This window comes from Astatotilapia calliptera, chromosome 13 (genome assembly GCF_964374335.1).
Source record: "Astatotilapia calliptera chromosome 13, fAstCal68.1, whole genome shotgun sequence".
In the NCBI taxonomy this organism is placed as follows: domain Eukaryota; kingdom Metazoa; phylum Chordata; class Actinopteri; order Cichliformes; family Cichlidae; genus Astatotilapia; species Astatotilapia calliptera.
This window is the reverse complement of record NC_137434.1, coordinates 24,659,311-24,687,270: the sequence shown is the minus strand read 5'-3', so window position 1 is coordinate 24,687,270 and position 27,960 is coordinate 24,659,311. Positions and strand designations below refer to the sequence as shown.

At 38.9% G+C, this 27,960-nt stretch overlaps 1 protein-coding gene across 3 annotated transcripts in view; it reads right to left on the bottom strand.

The window, feature by feature from the left end:
- The window catches only part of slc8a1b (solute carrier family 8 member 1b), a 142,484-nt gene that overhangs the window by 42,563 nt on the left and 71,961 nt on the right, over positions 1–27,960 (bottom strand). Inside the window, exon 5 of one of the 3 annotated variants that reach the window (XM_026189820.2) lies at positions 10,894–11,012. In XM_026189820.2, coding sequence (XP_026045605.1) covers positions 10,894–11,012 — 119 coding nt within the window. Of the gene's footprint in view, positions 1–10,474; positions 10,585–10,893; positions 11,013–27,960 lie in introns of all 3 variants that reach the window. The other 2 variants (XM_026189822.2, XM_026189821.2) reach the window with 2 other exon arrangements.

The window sequence follows — 27,960 nt, the reverse complement described above, 5'->3', positions numbered from 1 at the left end:
CATATGTGAAATTTACTTAGAATTGCATATTGCTGTATTGCTTGGTGATTTTGCAGAGTTAATGACTCTGTTTTGCAATCTCTCATTAAATAGATTTGTAATGATGTTTACTGTTCTGCACAACACAGGGTTCAGTGGGTTTGTACATTATGGATATGTAATGTACATACTAATAAACAAACAGAATATGGAGAGATACATAGAAACATGTACATAAACATACTGACTGGCATGATGAAGAGTATCATGTGTCCAATTAGTTGATGCTGTTTTGACACATGTACCATCTTAATCAATGCTGGAATTAACGATATGCACTATTGTATAACTAAACACTCAAAAATACTGATGCACACAGACGGGGGCTGAAAAAGGACATAAGGAAAAGGAGTATGAGAGGGGATGACATTGCTGTCAGACAAAATCTGTCACATATATTCATGCACATAATGTATCTCTATGCATGTGTGGGCACACTACAATGCACATATGTTTACCTCTGCATTAGTATAAATTGTATCTGTCTGTGCCTGTTTTATACTGTACACATGCTTGCATGTTTTAGGACATGGGGTCATTATTACTTTCTGCAGGGCATGTGTGTTTTCAGCCTTTTTCCTCTCAGCAATATTCCTTCCTCACGCCGCACTTTTTCCCCCAATGTGAAATATTTAGCTTCATGGGTTGTGGTGAACTATCTACTGCTTGAGGTTCCTCGGGACAAAATTTGAATGATGCTGTATCTGAGGGTCATCCAGAAACTTCAAAAATTCCATGTAAATTCAATTGAGTTTACCCTCAGAAAAAAAACAACTATGTGCATAAAACATGTGATCACTCAAAACATCTTCTGTGGGAGTCAAAGATCCATTTACTTTATTTAAAGAGAGAAACCAACACTTCACATCTGCAACAATACTGTCACCCAATTTGATATCTGCCTACACATGCAAACAATAAATATCCAGCTGCACCTGCACAAACAAGCCAGAGCTGAACAGGTACTCATACCTTCTCTCCAAAAGTTGTTGAAAGGGAGATGGAGGAAACTAGTACAAGAAGAGGATAAAATAATCGACAAAAACACATTGAAAGGCATCTTTTGTCAATGTGCTACGGTTCTATTAAGTAAAAGCAGACTCGGGTTGAAAAATAAGTGAAATTTAAGGCAGCTGAATGTTGAAGCACTGACACATGAACTTAAGATGCCTTCAAAATACTGGAGCCAAGCTACAGTTGTGGTAAACTGATGAGGTTTAAGCTGAAATCTGAGGTGGGGTGATGCTATTGTTATTGGCAAAACATTGCTCTAGGGCATCTGTGCATAATCAGTCATAAAGTATCTGAGTATGCACAGACTAAATCTTGTGCGTCACGTTCTCTGCCCTGCAGTAAAGAAAATAAAGACCAGGTTCATGCAGTGATGTCTCTCTCATTTCATCCTCCTTATCACTACTGAGTTGATCACAATAAAAAACTTAGCAAACAAACCAGGTATGAGTAAAGACACTGCAGCATTCTGTGCTTCTGAATACCTGAATAACAAGAACAGCATAACAAGAAAAAATTTCATGGACTCCTATGATTGTATTTTATGTACTCTGCTTACTGTCCTAAAAAAAAAGCCTTGTTATCAATATCTCTTCTATTTCCAGTAAAGTCAAGTGACTACAGGAAATTACTGAACTACACGGTTCCCCTCTGTTCTCTTTGCATAATATGTAGCTCCTTATATCAGTGCAACAGATGTCAAACCAGTTGCCTGTTTAGACACTATATGAATTCTGTGAACCTAATTTCCTTTAAGCAAAACACAGGTAAATGAAACAGCCGCATCAAAAGACAAGAATATCAGCCTTTTATCTTTGGTTCAGAATAAAAGAACAAGAGATGAAACGGGACCTTGCTGGAAGAAAAGCTGACTATATTCTCCCAGTCATAAAACCTTGTATGTCAGAGCTGTTTTCTGGGATTCATATCTGACGGCACAATTAGCAAATTAATCAACACTGGAGAGTGAATGTGCCTCTTTTGGACTGTGCTCAGCAGCTGTCTCAGGGGTAGGACACTTAAAAGCCAATTTAAAATATGTTGGATTGTGCCAAAATGCTCTGAGAAAACCAATTCTACATTCCACAGTCTCTCTGCAGTACTTTGTACTAATTTACTGAGTTTACAATAATAATAATAGTTTACTGAAATTGCAACCTCAGTAAACACTAATTGGAAATTAAGAATACAAAACAACATAGTCCCATGTTTTCACATATTCAACTGTGTTTGTTATAAAAAGCTGCCAGTGCTACCCCTCAGCCTCCTGAACACCTATGGTATAAACTTGAAAAAATGTGGTGACTTCCTTCTTGAGTTACCACATTCATCCACAAGATTTTCTGAGAAAAGGTCCTCAGACTTCTGAGATTTTGACTTTTCTAATTCAATTCAATTCAATTCCATTTTATTTATACAGTGCCAAATAACAACAAAAGTCACCTCAACGTGCTTTATATTTTAAGATAGACCCCAAAATAATACATACAGAGAAAAATCCAACAATGATATGACCCCCTATGAGCAAGCACTTTGGTGACAGTGGGAAGGAAAAACTCCCTTTTAACAGGAAGAAACCTCTGGCAGAACCAGACTCAGACTCATCTGCTGCAACCAGAGATTTTTAATTTGAAAATCCTAGTTCATCCTTAGTTATTAGTAAGTAAGTACCGTAATTGTCGGGCTATAAGCCGCTACTTTTTGCACCAGCTTTGAACCCTGCGGCTTTTAGTCAGGTGCGGCTTTTCTATGGATTGTCCATGATTGTTGTCATATCGTAAGAGGATTTGTTTTGTTTGTTCCGCTGTTGTACGGCACTACGTTGCCTGGCGGAAGGATCGGGGTTCAAGAGTGGTATGTTGGTCACGTGTCCGTCCGCCAGGCAACGTAGTGCCGTACGAAGTAGCGCGAAAAACAAACTTCAAAGTAGCGCTACGCGTTCAGCGGGAGGCGTGGATGATGAGCGGCGATAAACTTGCGAAAAGCAAGTTATGCCCAACTCCACCGGTGGATTCTGACAGCGTGGAAAAGTGTGAAAACATCCACGATCACCAACGGATTTCTAAGGGCTGGACTGCTGCATGATGGAGAGGAGGACACCGCCACGGCCCTTCTGAGGGTGTTCGACTCTGACAACGAGGATTTCTTTGGTTTTGAAAGTGACAACGAAGGAGAGAAGCGGAGAGTGGATGACGAAGCCATCCTGAGCCTGTTCGTATCCGACACTGGAGAAGAGGACTTTGGTGGTTTTAGTGGGCAGGAAGAAGAGAAAGATGGTGAATGACTGACTTTTCTTCTTGTTAAAGCTGTGTCACTGCACCTGAGCCTAAAAGGTAGGCTGAATCTATTGTTCTGGTGTGCTGTAGGTTACTGTTATGTACTACATGTGCAAATATGTACCCATAACTTGTTTTTCAAAATATTAATAAAAGTGATGTCTCCAAACAGCCATCTCTTTCCTGACAATTCCCTTTGTGCATATTCTCTTACATATGATAAGTCAACATTGAAACACCTGCGGCCTTTAGTCAGGTGCGGCTAATGTATGTACAAAACAGGATTTTCCCCTGATTTTAGCTTGTGCGGCTAATATTCAGGTGCGCTTTGTAGTCCGGGAAATACGGTAAGTAAGTAAAACTTTATTTATATAGCACCTTTCAAGATAAAAATCACAAAGTGCTTCACAGAAGCTAAAACCTAAAAATAAAAATCAACTAAAAGCAAGTTTAAAAAGATGGGTTTTTAGCTGTTTTTTAAAAGCGACCACTGAGTCCACAGATCTCAGGCTCAAAGGGAGAGAGTTCCACAATCTGGGGGCCACAGTTCCAAAAGCTTTGTCGCCTTTTGTTTTCAGCCTCGTGTGCTGGACAGCAAGCAAGCCCTGGTCACATGACCTCAGGGACCTGCTGGGAATGTATGGATGCAAAAGTTCACTTATATATGTTGGTGCTTGTCCATGCAGGGCCCTGAAAGTCAAGGTCAAAACCTTAAACTGGATCCTGAATTTAACGGGGAGCCAGTGCAGCTGAATCAGCAGGGGTGTGACATGGGAAAACTTGGAGGACTTGGTCAGAAGCTTTGCAGCAGCGTTCTGAACAACTTGCAGACGCTCCAAAGAGGCTTTACATAAACAAGTAAACAAAGAATTACAATAATCCAGACGAGATGAAACAAATGCATGAATGACAATTTCTAATTCGGAGCGCGATACAATGGGACTCAGCTTAGCAATGTTTCTCAAATGATAAAAACAGGAGCGAACCAAGGATTTTACATGGGCATCCAAAGTCAGAGCTGAGTCAATACTAACACCAAGGCTCCTGATAGACGGTTTTGCAAATGTAGCAAGTGGACCCAAGCTTTCCATAACACTAGGTACAAAATTTTTAGGAGCACAAACAAGAACTTCAGTCTTCTCCTCATTTAGTTAAAGAAAGTTTCCAGCCATCCAACATCTAATGGAGTCTATGCACTTGTGCAAAATCTGTAGCTAGAACAACTATAAGCTGCTTAGCCACAACCTTTTCTAAAATCTTAGAAATGAACGGTAATTTTGAAATCGGTCTGTAGCTACTGAGAAGAGAAGCATCAAGCTTAGGTTTTTTTTAACAGTGGGTGAATAACAGCATTCTTACAATAAACAGGGACCTGACCAGAAACCAGTGAGGTATTAATAATTGTGAGCACACAGGGACCAATAGACTGAAAGACATTTTTAAACAAAGATCCAGGTAAAATATCAAGAGAGCAGGAGGATGCTTTCATTGAATTAACCAACTTGACCAGCTCAGTTATCATGTTCACAAGAGTTTCAGAAAATCAGAATCTGACCTTGGTCAAGGTCATCATTATTCAAGCTTGCCTGAGACTCAACACTCTGTTAAATGGTAAATGGACTGGTTCTTATATAGCACTTTTCTAGTCTATCTGAGCAGTCAATGCACTTTTATTTGCCTTTACTTGCCTCATTCAAAGATATTTGGCATCCAGACTGGAGGGAATCGGACCACCAACCCTCTGAATAGCAGATGCCCTGCTCTACCACCTAAGCTACAGCCATCAGTCGTTCAGGCTGAATAAAAGTCTAAACCCAGACTTTATTTCAGACATTTATTTCTGTGCCTAACACAAACACTGAATTTGAAACTCCTCCTCTAGCGTCCTCCTAAAATAAATCGGAGAATCGTGATTAGCTGATGGCAGCTGTGCCAGCCAATTTCCCCTGGTACTGCCCCTGAACCCGCTACTGCATCCCTCTCGTGCAGTTGAGCCACACACCACATCCCACCACCATACTAACAGTTTTGGGAAATCTTAGGATTTTGCCTGCCTGCCTGTCCAGTGGAGTCATGCCTTTTATATATGAGGGGTAAAACTCCCAGGAGCTCAGCTATGAAATTACAGACCACTCAAAAGGTGGTGACTGCTGAGGTGCATGGAGCATAATAGTCGTAATAGTCACAAATGCCCTGGCAACTCAATAACTCAATAACCAGCAAAACCAACCTCTGCCATTAACATCAGCGCAAAGAATGTGTGCCGGGAGCTTCGCGGCATGGGTTTCCAGGGCAGAACAACCCTGTAGAGGTAATGTGTAAGTGGTCCTATGTCTTTGAACAATGCAATGCTGTTTTGACCAAATACAGAACATTTTTAAATGTTCAAATTCTTGAAAGAGTAGTTGTCAAACAGCTAACAGTACAGAAACAGCTTTAGTGAAGGTTACAAATGATCTTCTTATGGCTTCTGACAGTGGACTCATCTCTGTGCTTGTCCTGCTAGACCTCAGTGCAGCATTCGATACTGTTGGCCATAATGTTCTATTAGAACGATTAGCACACACTGTAGGTATAACAGGTACTAGGCTGCAGTGGTTTGTATCATATCTATCTGATCAACTCCAATTTGTTCACATAAATGGAGAGTTAATTATGGAGTTCCACAGGGTTCAGTGCTAGGACCAATTCTATTTACATTATACATGCTTCCCTTAGGCAGTATCAACAGAAGGCATAGCAAACATTTTCACTGCTATGCAGATGACACACAACTTTATCTGTCCATTAAGCCAGATAACACACAACAATTAGTTAAACTGCAGGAATGTTTTAAAGACATAAAAACCTGGATGGCATCTAATTTTCTGCTTCTTAATTCAGATAAAACTGAGGTTATTGTACTGGCCAAGAAAATCTTAGAAATATGGTATCTAACCAGATCTAACCTTACTCTGGATGGCATTAGCTTGGCCTCCAGTAACACTGTGAGGAAGCTTGGAGTCATTTTTGACCAGGATATGTCCTTCAACGCACATATTAAACAAATATGTAGGACTGCTTTCTTCCATTTGCGCAATATCTCTAAAATTAGAAATATCCAGTCTCCGAGTGATGCTGAAAAACTAGTTCATGCATTTATTACATCTAGGTTGGACTCTTGTAATTCATGTTTCCATAAAAGAGGGGCCTGAAAACTAAAGGCTCTGATGGACAAAGAACAAACATCAGCATCTGTGTAGAACTGATAAAAGTCAATTATCACTGCTGATGAAAGCTGTGTCTCACCACTCTTCAGCGGAAATGCCTGCAGTTTCCATGCCTGAAGAAATGATTTCAGAAGTGCAAGCATTTGAATGCTTGTTTCTTTTGACATTCACAGGGTTGTGCACCATGCTCTTAATTTGTCCCTGAGGGTCAGACTGTCAATCCAAATGTAGCAGGAGGAAGAAGAAGCCTAGAAGTGGAATATAGCTGCAAAAACATAGCGAGTAAATCAGGTCCACTTTTGGTTTTTCATAGATTTTATGTAACCCTGCAACATAAGAATTCTAATTTTAAAGACGTATTTCTAGAGATTTTTTTTTTCTGTCTAATCTCATCAAATACTGTTTTTTGAAGACAAAAGATATAAAAATATTTAGTATATTTGTTTATTACTAAACAGCAGTCTAAGCAGAGACACCCAGACCTCCCTCTCCCCAGCCACTGCTTCAAACTCACCAAGCTTGAGGAGGTGCTTGAACACAGAGGCATTACAATTGCAGACCAAGCGAGTCGAGGGATATAACCTCTCCCTTTGAGGTATGCCCTGAGCCTTCCTCCTATTGTGGCATGCTCAAAAAACTTCACTTAAGAGGCTTCTAGGAGTCTGTCAATCTCCCACCACTCCCCTCATTCTCCAACAAGATCCCAAGATATACTTAAATTCCTCCACTTGGGGTAGCAGCTAGGCCCTGACAAGAAACATAGCTGAGAACTATGGGCTCATACTTGGAGGTGCTAGTTTTTATTCCCACCACTTGACACTTGACTCCAAACCACTTCTCCAGTGCCAGTTGGAGGCAACCACCTGATGAAAAATCAGAACCACATCTACAAAAAGCAGAGACCAGAACAAGTGGAAACCATCTGCTACTTGGCAATTCCTAGAAATTATATCCGTAAAAATTATGACTGACATTGATGAAAAAGGGTAACTGTGGCTGAATGGCCCTAACAAGAGGCCAGATACCTGGGCTAAGTACCCCTACTGGATCCCCTGCAGGACACAGTCCAATGCCTTCTCCATAAAACACACAAAACCTTGAAATACCTTCGGGAGGATAGAAAATTGGTCAAATGTTCTATGACAAAGACAAAAACAATAATGTTGATAATGCAAGCATACAGTGATATGTGTACGTGGCTATATGCATACAGAACATGCACAGATAAACAACAGGATGGACAAACACACGAAAAAGGGGTTAATGCCATTAAGAGATGTGCAGGGCTCATTTAGTACAGACAACCAGCACATCAGATCATAAAACACACAGACAGTGTGTGTTTGCGTGTTCCTGTGTATCCCGGAGGTGTGGTTGATCTCCTGACTGTGATAATGTGATATCCAGCCCTTGTCTTTGATCCCCTCATCACTATAAACACTGCTGATGCCTGGTAAACACATGCTGCCATTAGCACACTGATATGGCTGCTCTGTGTGAGTGTGTAAAACAGAGAGAGAAAGAACTACTTTTAATGAGTGTACCCAAAAGAGCTAAAGTACATTTAAGGTCATAAAACTCATTTTAGACAACATGTAAACAGAAAACTGAGGATATATCTCAAACTCCTTAACAGTATGTGATTTATCAATCTCTGTAGTGTGTGTCAAAATAACAATATATATAAAATGGATCATTTCTCACTTAAAACCCCCCCAACAACTTTACAATAAATTACTTTGTAATAAAAAACAAGGGGGGTGAGCATCTCATATGAGATAATGGATAAACACACTGGAGATAGATTCAGCAAGTGATTAAGGGCAAACACAGAGTTGCAGACAAACACTAACATGCACATCTAAAGCCTAACTACATGGTGGAAGCATTGAAACTGAAATACTGTTTGATTCAATCATTAAATCAACATCATAGAACAACTTAGAATCAACATTTCAGTGTTATTAACAGGAAATACATATTATTATAGAAAATATATTTGGGAGCTTATAAAATTTCAATTGACTAAGCTACTAGATTACAAAACATTTTGATCACTGGTTTAACTGCACCAGATTGCTTAACAATGATGTGTGAAACATTGAAGCATTCCTCCTCCTGGAAGAGTAAAGGCTTGATATGACTCAAATAGGACTAAATTAAACTTTAGGAAACAGCTTCTGTCTGTGGAATATTTAATTTTCTAGAATGTAGAAAAGCTACAAAGTTCTTCATAAAAAGTGGCTCTGTGGAATGTCAACATGTCATGAGCAAAAGAAGAACAGCCCTGTGTCACTGTGGGTTTTTCCACCCATTAATATGTTATCAGCACAGTGAATGGCTATTATCAGTCATTATGACTCCCATAGATATGGGCCAATAGTTGCTCTTCCATCTACTAGCATGCCCATTATAATCAGAGAAGTCCTGTGTCAGTTATGTGTACTTAGGGAATTGTTAACCCCACAGTTAGCAGTCTGTTAGGTACTGCTTCTATATGTTTTTTTTAACCCAGTGATCCATAATCCAGCTGTACGAGAACATTTTGAATCAAGCAGTGACATTTTCAAACGCCAACAGAAAACATATCTCAGAAAGCTCTTGGCTGAATGACGGGGGGAACAAAGTAGATAAGAGAAAAAGGAAAGGAGAAGAAAGGAGAGGACAGGTGTAATTCCCGCTCAATTTGCTCAGGAGCAAAAAGACTAAGAATGAAAAAAATAAAGGAGGAAAAACAGAGAAGTCCAGAAGGGAGCAACACAACTGATCTGTGTATGCTCAGGCTGAATCCCAAATCAACAGACCTGCTAAATCAAGAGCAAACACAAGGGTGCTGCTCTGTGTCACTTCAGAAATATGCTATAAGTGTAACTGATGCTTTGATTTTATGTTTTATAGTGTTGCCAGCTGTAAAGTGTCAGTTCTTCCTTCTAACTGCAAAGTGCTCTTGTCTCAAATATCTTATCAGGGTTTACATAAAATAAATATGATAAAAAAGACTGAAACAAAGCTGGCTCGCTGACTCTGTAGTCTCTTTTCTTTGCTTCCATGTTTGGAGATTTGTGTAATCAGCTATGCTGGCAATGTGCACAGATGCAAAGGCTCATCCAGTTACAAAGCTGAGGAAAATCATGTTGTATTGCTTACAGTGACAAGAACAAGGCTTCTCTCGTGCACTGATAACCTGATGATAAAATCTATATTTTCCCTGGATATTGTTTGAGATTTTGTTTATATGCAAAATATATTATTTTTTAATTAATGTATGTTCTTTATATATGAGATATATTAGACCATGCCCTGCAGCGATTAGTCACCTTAATTATAAGTTATGTCAAAATTTAAACAGCTACTTTAATTATCAAACAACCGTTTCCTGTGGCGCAAACGTTTCAGATGCTAAAATTTACCGCTTTTCTTCGTCATATTTAAAAGTACATTTTAACTATTTAGGCTTTGGGTTGGTGGTTGGAAAAAGCAAATTTAGAAATCATAAAATAAATTCCAACATTTCAAGAACACTGCCAAATAAACTGAACAGAGACAGCCAAATGCTCCCTCCAGAAATCATATTTTTTACTTAGTGTTTCTGGAGCTTTTTCACCACCACCCACAACTGCTTTATATTTTTCTAGTTGGAAGTAACTCCATCATTTCCCAATACATAGCACTGTAATAGAACAGCGTAAAAATGAGCTTTAATTTTTGTCAATTATACGTTCTGAACATTTGAAAACTTGCTCAGATTGAGTATATTGCACGGAAATACTATAGTTATTCTTTGCGCAGAGATAACAGTTAACATTAACAGCCCACTCAGCAACTACAGTAACAAAGGAGAACTGCGTTATAAGAATGAATGAGGAACTTATTTCTGGTGATGGTCTGTTGAATCAGGATTCATGAAAGTGCATTCTCAGTGCTCATTAGTCGTCAAACCTGTCTGTTCCTTCCTGTTTCGTCTCCACTGGGGGGGTTCAAGCAGAATGTAGAAGGAGGATAGCTTATTGTACTCCTCCCGGTCTAAGATCCTAACGGTTATGGTCTTCCTGTATGGGACAACACACGTACACATACATAGAGGGAGGTGGTAAATGCATGCATGATAAACAAACATCATGGCGAGGTATATACACAAAAGGCACACACAGACATGCACACAGACAAAGGTGTAGTGGATGTGGTTGATGAGATGACGTACAGTCTGCCGCATGTTCGCTGTCATATTTAGGACACAACAGCAGGAGAACAATAAATCCCCTCCTGTGTGCCTCCATGTGTTAAGAACATGCGGCCTCTGCAGTGCGACGGACACTCTGGGGTCAAGGCTTCACTATTCGCAGGATCACGAGGCTCACCCTCTTCCTGACCTTTGGTGTCATTGCTCTCCACCAGGCGAGGCTCCCCAATCTCTATGTAGAATGTTTTGTTCTTCTCATACTCCTCGTCGTCAATTATTTTCACCTTGATGGTTTTGCTGAAGAGAAGGAGGGGGAGGAGGGAGGGGGGGGGGAGAAGGGGAAAAAAGGAGGAGAGAAGAAGAGAAGGCAGAAAAGTGAGGAAAGGACAGGCTGGAAACTGGAAAACCAAGAGGAAACAGAAAAGAGCAGTACTCGACTTTCCCACAGATACACGTCCAGTTATCAGGTTACATAATATTTTCACATGGACGTATCTGAAGGCTGTTCTTTTGCTTTTAAAACTATGGAAAGTTTGCATATTTCCTCTGGATGTCATACTAATCTTTATTATTATGTTATTGGAGCAGCTCACATCCGTCTGGAATGATCAAACTGATATACTCTTTACTCTACCAGCATGATCAAAGCTCAGTTAAATCTTTCAATCCACCATGATATCAGGCATCTTCAGTATAGAGAAAAACAATCTTGAATGTTACCGGCTAAATGAACTGTGGAGAGTTTATCAACTCTGCTAGTCAGTTTGGTGAGTGAGCAGTCGTGAGACATGATGATGAATTTGTCAAATGCAATCAGTCAACTTTTGGGATGCAATGTTGACAATGCACTTTTTATTTCCACAAGTATTCCCTTTAAACCTTGATGACTGTGGGAAACTTAAGCAAACTTAACAATTCAATTTCCATGAAAATGTGTTGTATCTGATGTTAAAGGCTGGGATATCCAGCCTACATAAAATTAAGAATGCTACATGCATATGCTATAGCAAACAAGCATTTGTGGTTCTAGCTCTATTTAAAGTGTAGAAATTCAGCACATTTTTTAATTAGACATATCTAAGGCACTAGAACAGAAAGATCTCTGCAGCATTATTCATCACCTTCAATTAATGCTTTCAACAAGATGAGGTCAAGATTAGCTGTGCCTTGCAATTTAACACAAGAGAAACTGGCTAGAATTTAGTACAGTGCGAACAACAAACATGCTGACACGCCACGACTAAAATAGCACGAGCAAAATAACCATCTTTCTCTCTCAAAGTCTCAAAGTTCTGCAACTGGCTGAGATTTAACACAAAAACCAGCACTGAGAGTTTTATTCCACTGTTGGTCTCCATCTAAATTACAAACAACACATTGACCATTCTTCCGGCAAATTTTAACAGTGTTTTGTCAAAGAACAAAGACAAGGCAGGGATTTCTTTCTTTGAAAATTAGATTTCCACCAATAAAGTATACCAGCAATTCTGGAGAGAGAGTGTGTATCTGTGTATTTATTGTGGGAGTTGGCCTTGATCGCATTTGGCATGGCAGCTAATATTCCAGGTCACAGTGCTACAGAGTGGGGTGCGGTGAATGTAGCATTTGTGTGCTGTGTGACTGAGTGCCTCTGGACATATGCTTATGAGTGTGTTTATCTTGTGTTTCCAGTCTGGAACAAAACCCATATTCTAATCCAAATCCACTACAGGCAATAACAAAGACAGCTCAAAATCTGCCCTATAGCATGAGAAATGGGAACATGAACACACGAGCTTATATAAGCGTTATCTCTCATCGCAGACCTGCAACCAATGTGGAATCGTCAGCAAACACCGTGTTAGCAGAATTTGAATCCCTCCCTCTCTCACCACTGAGCAGCCATGTGAAAAGTAAAAGGTGTATGACAGTGCATATAACAACTTTCAAATAGAAACATGTGTCAGTCTCTAACATCAGAACAAGAAATATTCAGAAAAGGGCTTAAGGAGTAATACCATACAACAGAATTAGTATTTTATAAAATTTTGCATTGCACTGTTATTCTATTTACAGTAGACTAAAGTAAATAATGATGCCTTTGAGAGAAAAAAAAATAATAGCAGTACTACACTGTATTTCTACAGTACAATACAGTATGTGTTCTTGCTGTACTGAAGAGTCATGTCATTGTACTTGGAAAGGCAAGAAATTGAATTCAGGTAACGCTGGAGAATTTATGCAGTTAGATTACACAGTAATAACACAGTAATTAAGTGTAAGTTAGCGGAGGAATTTGTTACTTTGTAATAAAGACTTGTGATTGAGGTGTAAGTGAAAGTATTCATTTTGCATAATGATTATTATATGATTATATCATTATCCATCCATTTCATTCTACTTATCCAATTCAGGGTGATAGAGGAGCTGAAGCCCATCCCAGGTGTTCCTGGACATGAGACAGGGTACATACTGGTCGCCATCTATTGCATGGTTGACACACAGAGACTGACAACCATTGATACTTGCACATTCACACCTAACACCAGTTTAGACTCTCCAGTTAACCTAACATGAATGCTGCTGGAGTTAGGTAGCCTGGAGTAGCCAGAGAGATCCCACACAAAACACAGGGAAACGATGCAAACTCCACATAAAAAGGACCCAAAGACTAAATTAAACAGGTTCATATTTACTTCTTAAATTTAGTTGATCAGAAATATATAGCAGGATAAAATGATAATGACCTGGTAATTACAAATGTCCCACACTTATCTAGCTTATAGTTTTTAGGATTGACATCCTTAGCATCCACAGCACACCTCTTTTGTGACTGAATACACACAGCAGCTCTGATAATAATTTAATTATACACAGGAAGGCCAGGGGTTAATCATTGTATTACATATACAAACGCAGTGAAAGTCATTTCATTAAACTATTGAGAACACCAACACACACACATGCAAATGTCAGAGGTTAACTTATTACACTAGAGGGATTAGTCCATTTATCACTGTCCTATAACTGCAGATGGAGAGCAGTCTCCACCCTCTGGGATGGAGAAGATCTCATCCACAGGCTGCCAGCTAACATTCGCACAACAGCTGGAACAGCTGCCTCAAGGTGGAACCATTGAACAAGACACTGCCACTCCCAAATGATAGAGTGGAGACAGGTTATGTTTACTTTCCCCTTGTGAATAAATTCTGTTTCTACTTCCTATGAATTTACAATTACACCATCTGGACTGACACTATTGTCAGGTTTTCCTCAAGAGTAACCAACTTTGAGAGCCAATAACAGTTTTTGTAATTTTAATTCCTTTTGAAAGCAATTAACAATTTTGTGTGACCCATATTTTAAGCATGTTTTTTTTCCTTTTTTTAATATTGGCAGATTTGCACAGGATTGAGAGCACAGAACTCTGAAATTAACACAAATCACAGAGGGACCCAGAACAACAGCGGTCTCATGTGAATAGGGATCTGGGCTCCATTTTCCCCTAAAAAACAAAAGCATCAGGCACAGGCCAAATGTTTTGTATTATTACCCTCATCTGTCAGTGCCTTTGTAAAACATTCTATTAGTGACAGCTCGTGTGAATTTATATATGAATATATGAATATATACTTAAGACTGAAATGAAAGGTTTTGGATTCAGGCTTTTCTTCTGCAAACTTTGAGAATGACGACTTTTCTGTTGAAACTGGCAAACAGATGACCAGCTTACTGGAAAAATAAACACACACACACACACACACACACACACACACACACACACACACACACACACACACACACACACACACACACACACACACACACACACACACACACACACACAATGTATGTCTTTACATACTCATGACAAACAAGCATATCCAGACAGTGCATCAGCGCAGATATAATTGATTAATAATGCAGTGGATTTATCATCAGCACCTTCATCTCCTATCCAATCATCCTGGCTATACGGCACGCTGTTTGGTTGCCATGGTGACAACATGTTTGGGTAACCAACAGGGGTGGAGAAGATTGTTTCCAGACCAATAATGTGTGTGTGTGTGTGTGTGTGTGTGTGTGCATGCATGTGTGCGCGTGTGTGTGTCTTTGAGTTTGTCATGACAAGTGAGTGCATTTTAGACAAAGGCCAAATACTTAACATACACTCAACATTTTGTCATTCCCAGGCGGTTTAAAAAAAAACCTTCAGTTTTGTCAGTGGGGCTGGTAATAATGGACACCGGGAGCTGGAAGTTTGAAAAAGTAGAGAAGCCCTCATAAGGACACAGAGGGCAGAATGTGTAACAGCGGCTAAAGTCACGACCAGGCTACCAAGCTACTAAGTGACCCATTTAGCGTTTTGCACTCTGTTTTCCTTTGCTGTCTGGTCAAGTTTAGATACCAAATCTTACTTGGTTAGGTTTGGGAACATGGTTTGGTTTAAGGTATGCCCGTTCAAAATCGACCCTGCATTTTGAAAGATTGTAGCTAAAGGGTGCATTCAATATATATGACAAGTACCAACCTTGTGTGAATCTCTGAGACACCAGCAGGTTTTACAAAACTGTAGTATTTGACACCCTGAGGATGAGGACTGGCTCCCACACTACACTGATTTGTGTGCACATGTGTGAGAGGGACTTTGATAGCCTACACTGTTTGTAGTAACTAGTGCCTCTTTGCCTCTTCCTTTATAATATAATATAAAATAAAGCTGATGTGAACAAAGGTGTGTGATAGTCGCATATCAAATATACAGTTTATGGTTTTCATATAAACATGTGCAAACTCATTGAAGTTGTGCACTCTATAGTCTTTTAGCTTCACCTAACCAAACACTAACATTAGCCAACTGTCAAAAAGAAGACTCCACTCCCCTTTCCAAAAGTCATATTAGTCCCCACAGGTATACAGCACACACTCACTCAGACAGAGGTGGTATCACACTTGCATGGCAGCATTCACAAATGTATCACACTAGCACACTTTCACGCCCATGCATGAGCACACTAAATTTCAGCTGCAGGAATACAAAAATTCACACACACATGCAGATAAGCTCAGGCACGCACATTACTCCAGGGAATACAATGTGTGTACATCTGTGTATTTCCACAGAGACGTCCTCCATCTGACTTTGCTAAAGCGTATGATAAACTAAGGGAACATCTGAGCAGCTGTGATCTCTACTCCACTGCTTCTCCAACACTCCACCACTCCTCCTTTTTCCCCTTTATTGCTTCCACGTTTCACCTCATAGCCTTTCATACATAGGATTTCTGTCCATGCTGGTATAACATCAGAACTCATCATGAAATAGCCAAACAGATAAAACAACAAATTAAACAGACAAAGAATTGCTCAAAAACAACTGACCTGAGTCACATAAACTACAAACACATACCTTTGGCACTGGGTGACCTCAATGTACCAAAATAGAATTCTCCCCCTCACTTTTCCTTTGTGGTGATCCAAGATACTCCTGTTTGGTTTCATTTTCCACAATGATTTTGTAGGTTCTAGTCTCTGGTGCTCATTGAGTTTGGACAGTTTGACAATAGTAGAGAAGACACTTAGTTACCATTTTGGAAACAGAACAAGGGAGACATCTCTCTTTTTTTGCCTTACAAATATGAGTAATTGCTCTAAGCTTTAACTTTTCACCATCTAATTGGATCACCATAATGAGGGTACAAATTAAATATGTCTTAAAGTCTATGCAGCTCAGTGGTCTTTTGATTTTCTATCCAGTTACAGATGTGTGTTTAGCCTAAAATATATTTATATTATAGGGCACGCATGTGACACTAGGATAGCATTTTCCCTAGCCTCACACATCAACATCCCCCATACATCCACACAGGAAGTCGTAGAGCACAACAGGCATTAGCGCGGGTCACTCCCTTCTCCTCAGCAACCTGCCTTAGCGACGTATTTGGATTGGAAAATTTGAGGAACCACCGCTTTATTTTAAGTTTGAGGGGGAAAGTTCTGCTGCTCCGTTGGTGTGTGTGTGTGTGTGTGTGTGTGTGTGTGTGTGTGTGTGTGTGTGTGTGTGTGTGTGTGTGTGTGTGTGAAATGGACAGCTGGAAAAAGGAGGGCAGAGGACAACCAAGTCCAAATAACATCACCATGATGGAACAAGCCCGCATGTTTGTCTCTGTTTGTGTCGAAAGTTGTGATTAAAACCCTAATCACTTCAAGTGCTTTTAAAGAAAATGACATAGCTGAGTGTTTACAGCCAACATGTGTTTGTTTGTGTCAGGTTTGCCTGCCTATCTTTTGCCCAAACTGTTTAAAAGTGAGTTTGGAAAAGTAGGAGTTGAGTGTGGTGTGTGCGTGTGCATGTGCTTGTGTGTAAAGAACTAGCTTTTGAGACTGTGAACTGGTTTGTTTGTGTGGAACAGATTGCTGGTGGGTGGACTTTGGTCACAGACTAAACAAAAGAGGCAAGTGTGTGTGTTTGTGTGTGTATATAAGTGTACGTGATATGTATCTGTGTGTCAGCTTGTATGAATGTGTGTGCATTTATTTTAGTTTGAGCTAATTTCACTTTTGCATTAAGAGTCATTATGTAACATACAGAGAACAAGTCTATATATTGATGTCTGCACTTGCATAAATTAGAATTTGGCAGTAATTTTATAAGGAAGAGTATTGGTGATGCCACTTTACAAAAGAAAGGAGGTCTGTGTTGGTGTGTACCGTCTGCATGCAGTGTTTTTATAAGACAAAGCTGATAATGGTGCTGGCCTCTGTGGGAAACTACAACAATAAGCTGACAGCGATCAGCCATGCCTTCTCTAATAAGACCCACTCTGCTCACTAATACGTGTAATCCAGAGTGCATAGAGGCTAATGGATACAAAAAAGGTTACACAAACACACCTGCGATAAGGTTGCAATTAGTTCCTTGTGGACTATAGGGTTTCCAGTTCATCTGACTGCCTATCTGCCCATCTGACTATATGGCGTTTTTGTTTTAACGTTATTTATTACTGGCTAAGAAAAAGAGCCTCTCATTTAACGTGTTCACTGATGCTTTTGATTACACAGTTGTGCCATGTATATACTGTTAGCCTGCAGGTCACAGATGTAATTTGCACGTTTAGCCTGTTTCTCAGTGTGGTCTTCTGAAAATAAGTGGTTGTAATTCTAGATGAGAGTTGTGACATACAAAGAAAAAAAATCCTGGCTTGAGTATGACTGGCTGGTTGGTTATAGCCAATCCCTCAAATGCTTAGAGGAAGAGTTTATCAAAAAGATTATCATTCCTTTGAAAACTTTTACATCTTCCAGAGTCAGCTAGAACTGTGTAGGTGTGTGTGTGTGTGTGTGTGTTTGTATTTGCGTCAAACCCTCCTCCCCTTGTGTCATTTAAGCTACTTTCTATCATCACCGGGAGTTTCCCTATCTTCTCTCTATTTCTCTCCACACTCTGTTTGGCTATCTCACTCCCCCTTCATTCCTATCTGCAGTATATCTTGCTGGCCAAATAAGGAGCTGGGAAAATCCACGGGACTCCCTGATACACACACACACACACACACACACACACACACACACACACACACACACACACACACAGATTCTCAGAGGAAATGTTTTTAAAGAGCTTACATCTGATTAAAAAAAAACATGTACGTACTAGTGTGTTTATATGTGTGTATATTTATTTATCTTACTGGGATGGAAATCTGTTTGCGTTTTGCAATGTTGAAACGTGCTTTCCTTTACGTAATGTAAATCCTTACAGTTATGGGTAAAGACAGCTCTAGCGTAAGAATTTCCCAGAAATGAGAGCATTTAAAGATACTGCCCACTACACTGATGGAAATGAAATGGTGTCTGAGTGTGTGCGCATGTGTGTCACCTATATCCAACTATTTCTTTACTTTTCGATAGGTGTTTTTTTTTTTTGAGACCAGAGAGAGAGAGAGAGAGAGAGAGAGAGCGAATAAAAAGTGAGAAAATGGGAACGATATGGAGAAACTAACTAATGTTACCTTTAACTATTCCAGTCAGAATTAAGTAAGAGATTACTTTAAGATGCTGAGTTCAGCAAAGTACTAAACACACTCACATGCACATACACATACACACAAACTGCAAATTATAAATGCAATTAGACTGATAAAATAGTTAAAGTGAAGCATAGGAGAAGGATTGACAGATGGGTAGGCCACAGAACAGTAAAATGTAAATATAGGGCATACATCATGCTCAGTATCTAGGAACAAACCATACATAATGAGATAGAATACAGAGACAGCCACACAGCATGTGTATGTGTGTATGTGCGTGTGTGTGAGTGAGTTAGATGGAAGCAGAAAAAGAGCAGGAGAGGATATGAATGCTAATCAGCTGATGCGGCCAAACAGGCTGCAGTGCTCCATCGTTACCAGGGCTTTATGAGCTTTAAGCTGCATGCTGGGATCAGCACTGATGGAGAGTGACGCAGAGTCAAGTGGACTGAAGAGCCTCTGCAGCCACAAGCCACAGTTGCGGCAGTGAAAACATCTCCCTTCAACCAACTGTGCCTTGATGTAATTGTAGACTGCCTGCAGTACAAGGAGCATTTGTTTAGCCCATAGTTAGCAAGCTCGTGCTCTGAGCCTCAAATCTATCATAGGCTTTTTAAAAATGTTGTAACATTTATTTACACCTTTCATGTTCTAACTTCAAGTCTAATTTGTAACATAATTGTATTATTATGAACAACTTATAGCAACATGCACAGTATGTCAGTTTGAGCAGATGTATATTGCTAACTGAAATGCTACGCTAGCTTGAAAAAGCAATGCAAAAATGTAAAAAAGGGGAGGTCTAAAAGGTGTAAAATGCAATGATCCAGCCAAAGGCTAAGAAACATTCTTGCATCATATTCTAGCTGCAATGCATTATATCTGTGGAGGCTTTATTAAAGAAGGTTCAAGGGAACTGATATGGTGCATCGGTGTAATCTGAAGATGATGGAATAGGTAAAATATTTAGCGATTGAAAATCTTCATATTCATTTAAAACAGCAGGAAAACACAAGTTTATCTTTTTATTGCTCTCTCCCAATCTCCCAGAGTGACACAGCCTTGCAGAGTTTCAGTACATTCAAAGTTTAGTTTTTTTTATTTTATATATATATATATATATATATTTTTTTTTTAAGTCAGATGTGAAAACCTTCACCTACACTGACACAACAGCACTTGTTGTGGGGGATCTCATTCCTTATCTATTTCCTCACACAACAAGACACAGGTGTCAAAACACTGGGCTGATGATTTCACTGGGGAAAACCATGAAGTGAATGTTTTCATCAAAAGACTGAATAGAGATCGTTTCATTTTCTTTGGTGTCATGTTTCACTTCGTGGTCCCTCTGCCTCTCCCTCTGTGTTTCTTTCTTACCTACAAGATCAACATATTTGAAAGTTTGCCGTGGATATTTTTTAATTAATGATTTTTTTAAAGGAGCATTTAAACCCAGGATTTAGATTAATTTAAGCTTAGCTAATAAGATCCAACCTCACATCCAGTTTCAGTAGAACAAGACTGAAGAGGTAAAAATAACAAATTGAAGGCTCCAAAACAGGTATGGTTAAGCCCACTTTCAATTTATCCTCTTTAGAATTTTTTACAATATTTAGAAAGTTCAAGGAAAATTATGTATTTCCATGTGGTTCAGACTGATTAAACTCAATACATCTGCTAGTTCTATAGCTATCTTATTCACTTGTTTTGATCACTTTATCTCCTTATACATACAAAACTCTAACCCTGATCCCGTGGTCTCCATTACCGCTATCACAGGCATTTCCCTTTTCAAAGACAGCTTCTACCTTTACATTATAAAAAAAAAACCCTCTAAGGACAGAAAGCATCACCACAACACCCTCACAGCATAAAGATATGGACTTCTAATATTGATGTACATTGCTGCCACAAGGGAATCTAATCACAATCAGATCTTTATGGAAAAAGTGAAGCTATATATAAAAAAACAAATCAGACGTCACTTCACATTTATACATTGCATATGTAATATGCAATGAAGATGTCAGGTGTTACACATTCTCTGTCTTTAAATGCTCTCCCTTTAACATATTTATCACACAGGAGAATATAGTTTGTATAGCCAGGTGCTTTATATTCTCTGTGATTACATATTAATGGCTGTCCAACATGGTTTAAGGTTGTTAGTGATAAAAGGGTAAAGCTAATTCCATCTGTGGTGCATAGGTAGAGGATTACACCTCCTTTTCTCGCTCTCTTGCAATTATGCCTTTCATGATTCACTCTCTCTTGAGCTTGTGTATTCAAACAGCAACATTTTACTCTTCAGTATTCATGTGACTCTTATTTCCTTCCATTTCACCACTGTGCCTGTTTGACACACGTGGCTATGGTACATATGTTTACCACAGAATTACTGATTTTCTTTCTGTTTCCATTCACGTTATCCTCAGATACACAATCGATCAGTCAGTGAGCTAGGGGATGTATTTAATGTGTGTATGGAAGGAAGTTCAGACAAATATTCTGCAGACTAGAAGAGAGCAGTGACAACCCTGGGATACAAATAACACATTTCTGCAATACACACTATGTCAAAAGAATCAGACTCATTTTATGAAGTGGTGTACAGGCAGTATAAGCCTATATATTTACTGATCTGTGATGCATATTTATCTAAAAGTGAATTTGAGCTGTTCAAAGTTAAACTGATCTCTCTTATGCTGCTTGACAACATTTTGCTGTCCTCATTCTGCACTGCACTGAGACCTGAAACAGTGATTTAAAAGAAGAAACAATCTGTTTGACCCTGTAAGCTTTGACAAGATGAATGACATTGGCATGTATAGAGACTGCAGGATCCACTACTTCATATTAGAGAAACTATAAACATAACCTAGTCTAGCAAACGTTCCCAAACAGCAACCTCCAGGCCTGAAAAATGAAGCCAATATGAATATGCCAAAAGAGAGTGAATCCCCATGGGAAAATGCTCAACTTGAGAACAGAAATAAACATGCCTGGAAAAATTTGTAAAAAGTTTTGGGTCTCTAGAGCTAATCTCCCACTTCAGTCCAGCTTTATAAAACCGATTTAAATTACATATTAAAGTTTTAAGTTAGCGAGCGTGCTGCTAGCTATCTGCTAGTCTATACTTTACTAATAGCCTACTAATTTAAGTCACTGAAATCTACTTCTTGACCCTGTAATTGGAGTTGGTGCCTTTTAGAGAGTTTTTTCTCTATGGAGTTTTCTGAAAAATGATATGGCTTTTAGAATGATTAAATTACTATTAGAGTAGAAGCCTGCTCACAAGTTCTGTTCACTGAAATACTAATGATTTATTTGTAGACTTAGATATCTGTGTGTGTGTGTGACGATGCAGCCATACAGTCTATGAATGCATCATCCTTAAGCCTGCTAAATAAAGCTGATAATTCCACCTTCTCATTCAAATATGGTCACTTCTGGTTCAAAATGCAACTCTGCAAACAGGTATGGTGTCTATGCCTATCTTTTATCTACAGTCTGTGGAATTAGCTCCATCCATTATGTTTTTAACAAAGTTTATTACTACCAAAATATTTCTTTCTTCAACTGATCCTATTTTTCATGTGCCCACCACAATTTAACTTGTTGTCCTTGAATTTAATTCAATAATAAGGTTTTCCCAGTATATAATTCCTGGGCCTTAATAGAGAATTTTAAACTCTTAATTAGAAATTAAGTGTTGATTGAAAGATGATTACATGAAACAAGCCTCCTTGATTTAATGATCTTTTATTACTACCCTGTAGAGATTTTGGACGTGATGGCAATGTTATAAAAACAATTATTTCGATAGCGATGTCACTGATTAGCATTTCCTGTCTGAAGCAGCTATTTTGTAAAACATTGTACATGCTTGGGTCTAATTTGCTACCAGGAAACAGCATGCACTGGTTGCTGATGTTGAGGCTGACCGCACAAAAGACAGCAGGGGTAAAGCAAATGGCAGCGCTATTCACAGGGCTGGAAACCACACAGTATGCTTCACTGTCTTTCTGTTAACGGCTTGCTCTGTGCCATTTTCCTTTACAAACTTCTGAGGGAGAAAAAAAACTCTTTTCTCAGACATTTCCCCTCGTTTCTCAGATCTGCAAAACCTCTTCGTTCCTTCTTTTCCTCACCTACCTCTTCTTGTTGTCTTATTAAGTTTAGCAGTGGCACACTATTCAAGTTGGCAATAACTGCCTCTTTTTCTGCCACTTACACGCAGACTCCAAATCTCTTTCATTTCCACTCCAATTTTCAAATGAATTTTACTGGCATGAAGTGAAGAGGCCCATTCACCTCCCCTCTTCACCACCTCTCTGTTTCTGAGTCCACTTCAGAAAGCTTTATTGGCACGATTCAATGACAATAACTCTTTCACCCTTCCTGCTTCCCCCTCCCTTTTCCCAATTTCTTTGTTTCCCTCTGTCGATTGAAGCTGCTTTTTTGGCACGCCTCAAGATAACACTTGCAAAGACAGACCCAAGTGTATAAACTTAAAAAAAAAAAGATGCTATGCTGATTTGAATGTCATTTATTTTACTGCTTTCTTGTTTTTGTGTCATATCTTTGCTTCCTACACTTGTTACTGTGATGCTTTTATTTTGCTTTCGTCTTCTTTTTTGCTTTGTCTCTCCTGGCACTTTAAATTATTGTTACAGGAGTGAATCTATCTAGATTTAAAACCCGCTGTTTAATTAAAAAACAACAATTAGTAGGAGCCAATTTTCAGTTCCAATTTACACAGTGTGATAATATAGGTTGAATTATGTAAACAGGCATGGCATAGCTTATAAAGCAGTTGCCCAGCTCTACTCTGAACTTTTCTTAAATAACTAAAAATTGCATTGAGATGCCCAGGGGCATGACATGATATTCACTGAGAGAGAAAGAGAGAGAAGAATTTTGATATAAAAAATGTCAATTTTTTATTATGTGGACATTAATTTCCGAACCAGTTAAAAAAAGATAGTTTGATGAGTCTAGGCTTGGCCCCCACATTTAAATATTTTCTGGCATGGAAATAGTTGGTAGAAATATCCAACAACTCCTTATAAGGTTGTGTGTACATGTTTGAATGTATACAACTGTCAGCATGGAACCTGGAGTTTCAGGTCACAGAGAAGACAGTCAGGGAAAATTTACAGTCAGATCTCGCCTCTCCTCTCTCCTCCGCTCCTTCTGTTTCTGTTCTTTCCCTTTTTAACCAAACATGGTTGACTTGTGTTGATGGGAAATGGTCAAGTTAACTTAATTTAACGGCAAAAAAAGTATGGCTTTGATTCTTTTTTTAAAAAAAGAGAAGAAATAATTTAAATGCACTGGTTTAAATTTCTCCTCCACTTTTAATATAATTACATATGCAAAACAGGACAAACTGCATGTAAAAAATTGATGTTACAAATGTGTAAATAGCAAAGTGTGCCTACACAGAAATGCTGTTGGTGATCATTCATCACAAAATGTGCCACAAACTAATAAGCTTAATTTACGAATGTGGTTTTACAACTTTGTTCTTCAACCAGAGGCGACCCCTGGTTGAGGTCCACTTGTATAAAATTCTGAATCAATAAACACTTTCCTAATGAAATTATGGTCTCAGATGTTTTAGGTCTAATGAAATACAATGTAAATTTGTAATCTATACCTGTCAATGTCAAAAGAAGCATAAGGCAGGGTCAGAAAACTCACAGCGATTCCATTTTAAAGACAAACCATCTCCTACTGAAGGAGAAGTAAACAAAAAAATGTTTTTCCATGTTATATTTTGGCCTTTAAGGTAGGTCTACCTTTCTTCTTGTCATCACCTCACTCTTGTTTGAGCTGCAGGAGTCTAATCTTAGTCTGTAACAGATAGTGTGGAGGTCAGTAATTTGTTAAGAGTCTGATAGAAATGTTGTGTGAATGTTTTTGGCTCTTTGATGCAGTCAGATGAGGTCAAATGTATCTCTTCCGCCGTGGAAGCTTAGCTGACCGACCGCAGTTGTCATGCACACACACACACACACACACACACACACGCACACACACACACACACACACACACCAACAAAACACAAAACCAAAGCAGACACACACTCGACCTTGAGCTAGTCTTCACAAGTGTATCTGGGAAACTGCATGTGCATTTTGCTTTCATTCACACAGACACAGACTTGAGCACTGTGGCAATCTGATACAGCAGACATGTGAGGCACTTGGCAACAGGCAGGCGTAAATATGTGCACACACGCACACTGCTTCATCTTCAGGACATAAACAGATAGCTGACCCATATACAATCTTTGAGAACACACACACACACACACACACACACACACACACACACACACACACACACACACACACCCATATACACAACTTATGATAATATAGTCGTACCGACCGAAGATAAAACAGAAATGACAAAAAGGATGAGATTGACAAGGATGTAAGTATGTCAGTCTCCCCTGCATTACAACGGCATCATAAGGCAAATCAAGTGAGCTATAAACCGATGAGTGTCATCTGCTGATATGACTGATATAACATATTTTGAAAGACAACATTAAAGTGAAAAAGAAACTGAGTGAAAAATTGATAGGAGCCTGTTAAACAGACAAGATAAGATGGTAACACTGTGACTGACGTGAACAGAACTTAGCATGCTAAGATGGCTCCTCAAGGTCCGCTGGGCCACAGGAGTTTAATTTTGGAGAGGTAATTTGCGCACAAACAATTAATATTTGTGTCTGTTCAGTGTGCACTCTCCAGGAACAGTACACAGTTTTCTAGGACACAAGAAACAGAGTAAAGACTTTTCAGTCCAAGAAAGTAAACTTAAAAAACTATGATGAAAAGTTTCCCGTTACATTAAAATCCACGCATGAGGAAGAGTGGGTGTTAAACTTAATTGGGAATTCATAATAAGTCACTTTATAAGCCCTACATGACTGAATCAATATGCTGGACTATGATTAACATGCTGCCAAAGCTGGCATGCAAAATACCACGAGCCTTATCTATTGCTCATCTGGAGGACAGATTTAGAGCATGAGGGAGATGAAGAAGATGAGAGGAGACGTTTAGTAATTTATTGGTAATCACCTACCTCTGCTATCTAGGATGTGCACACAATAGAAATCTTGATGTGAAAAGGGACAACTCCTGGCTGATCAACGTCTGTCTATCGTACATCTTTTGCTTTCATAGCTTGTCTGATTAAGATTAAGTATAACATTAAGTTTCAAACCAGGTCACAAACTTCAGATACCGCCCTCAGCCTGCACAGCATTTAAGAAATCAGTCTGTCAGCCACACAAATCACCAGCTTCGCTTTTTAGCTTAAAATATGCCGAGCAAAATCTGATTCATGTTCCTGCTCTTCCCGGTTCTTGGTGCACATAGATCATCTATTTCCTCCACACTGTAAAAACACAGGTGATATCGGAGGGAAGAACAGGAACTGCTGGTCTGATTTCTATAGATGGCACTGAGAAGAGAATAATTGTGTTAGCTAATTACTTATTGTAAATATTGTCTTGATCAGTTTACCGGTAGTGGAGACTTGATTCATATTAAATCAAATCAGACGAAAGGTCAATTATGAAACTGGACCCATATATCAGCTTGGAATTCTCAGTGATAATTGCAGGATGAACTTAATGTTTGGCTCTCTGGGACTAAGAGAAAGAATGGAATTGAAGACAATCATATTTGCACACACAATCCAGATTACAATCGCCTCTAAACAAAATAAACCCCTCATCTAATTTTTCTATTTTGCCTCCTACTAAATGAGAAGGGTGCTGAAAGAGGGATGGCGCTGTCATTATCTTGAGATAGATGGATATTTAAGATTAAAGCCTCTAGCATCAGTTTTCTTTTTTCCCCATTTTGTCTTGCTATTGAGATGGTTTCATCTTCCTTTGTCACGAATAAACCTAAATGCTGAAAATATTTTTATTTGCTTTCCAACACAGTTTTAACAAAATTCAGTAATTGCAGGCACATTTAATATTTTATCAGCATCCTGGAGTCCAGCAAGGAAAAAATTAAAGCCTATGCAAAACACCACAAAGAAAGCTATCGCCATAGCAACATATATACACCCTAAAAGCAAGTTATTTGGGTTAAATTGTTAGAACAAACAAGCATTCTTTACCAAATCGAAATGTTTTGCATTCTGTTCACCATTGTCTGTCCTTTGGCTTAAACCTGTTACACAAACAGGAAGAGCTTGCCTCACTCAATCCCCACACACACACACACACACACACACACACACACACACACACACACACACACACACACACACACACACACACACACACACACACACACACACACACACACACACACACACACGCAGATGACCCCACTCAGCTCCCAATGTTGTTTCCCTTGAGACTCAACTGTAGCCCTGCCGGAAACATGACATAGACTATAGATAGTGTGCTACAGATGGCTTACAAAATGACTAAATAACAACAATAAATTAATAGAATGGAATAGAATAGAATAGGTAAACAAAACATAGAAACTAAAAGGGGGTTTAAAAGGAACTTTATTGCCACTATAAGCTTTGCTCCAATAATATTAGGCGTTTACGCCAATTAAAAAAAATAATTTGTACCATTTTCCTTCATGCATGCTTTTGTTGTCATAAATTCCAAGACTCTCAAACATGACATTTAAAATTAGAATAATTTATTCAGCACGTTCTTTACAAAAGCACAAAGTCATCCATGCGCACAAAGGAAATTTGAACTTTCATGGACTAATTATTGCTTAGCAAACAACTCATTTTAATGTTGCTATAATAACATTTTAAACAAATGTTTAAAAGTCATTGCACTGGTACTCCAAAGGCAAGAAACTGTGTCACTGTAATTATATAACAAAACATGTGGAATGAAAAGATTCATGCTGAATATCTTAGGTGGTTCAGTCACTAGTTCAGGTGGTATCTTTGTTCAGTGGTCAATACATATACTGCATATACTGACCTAAACAATTAACACCCCTCCAGAGAGTGATTTTGGGTTCAAAATTCACAAAGGTCAAAGGTTAAATATTGACTGACTGTTACTATTGCACTTTTTCACAGTTATAACTAACCAGACAAGGACTGGTGTTTCCAACAATTGCACATATGTGTGTTAGCAAGTATATAGGCTTTTAAGTGTGCATGATTTGTATACATGAGATCTAACTCTAGTGCATTTGACTGTTTCCTA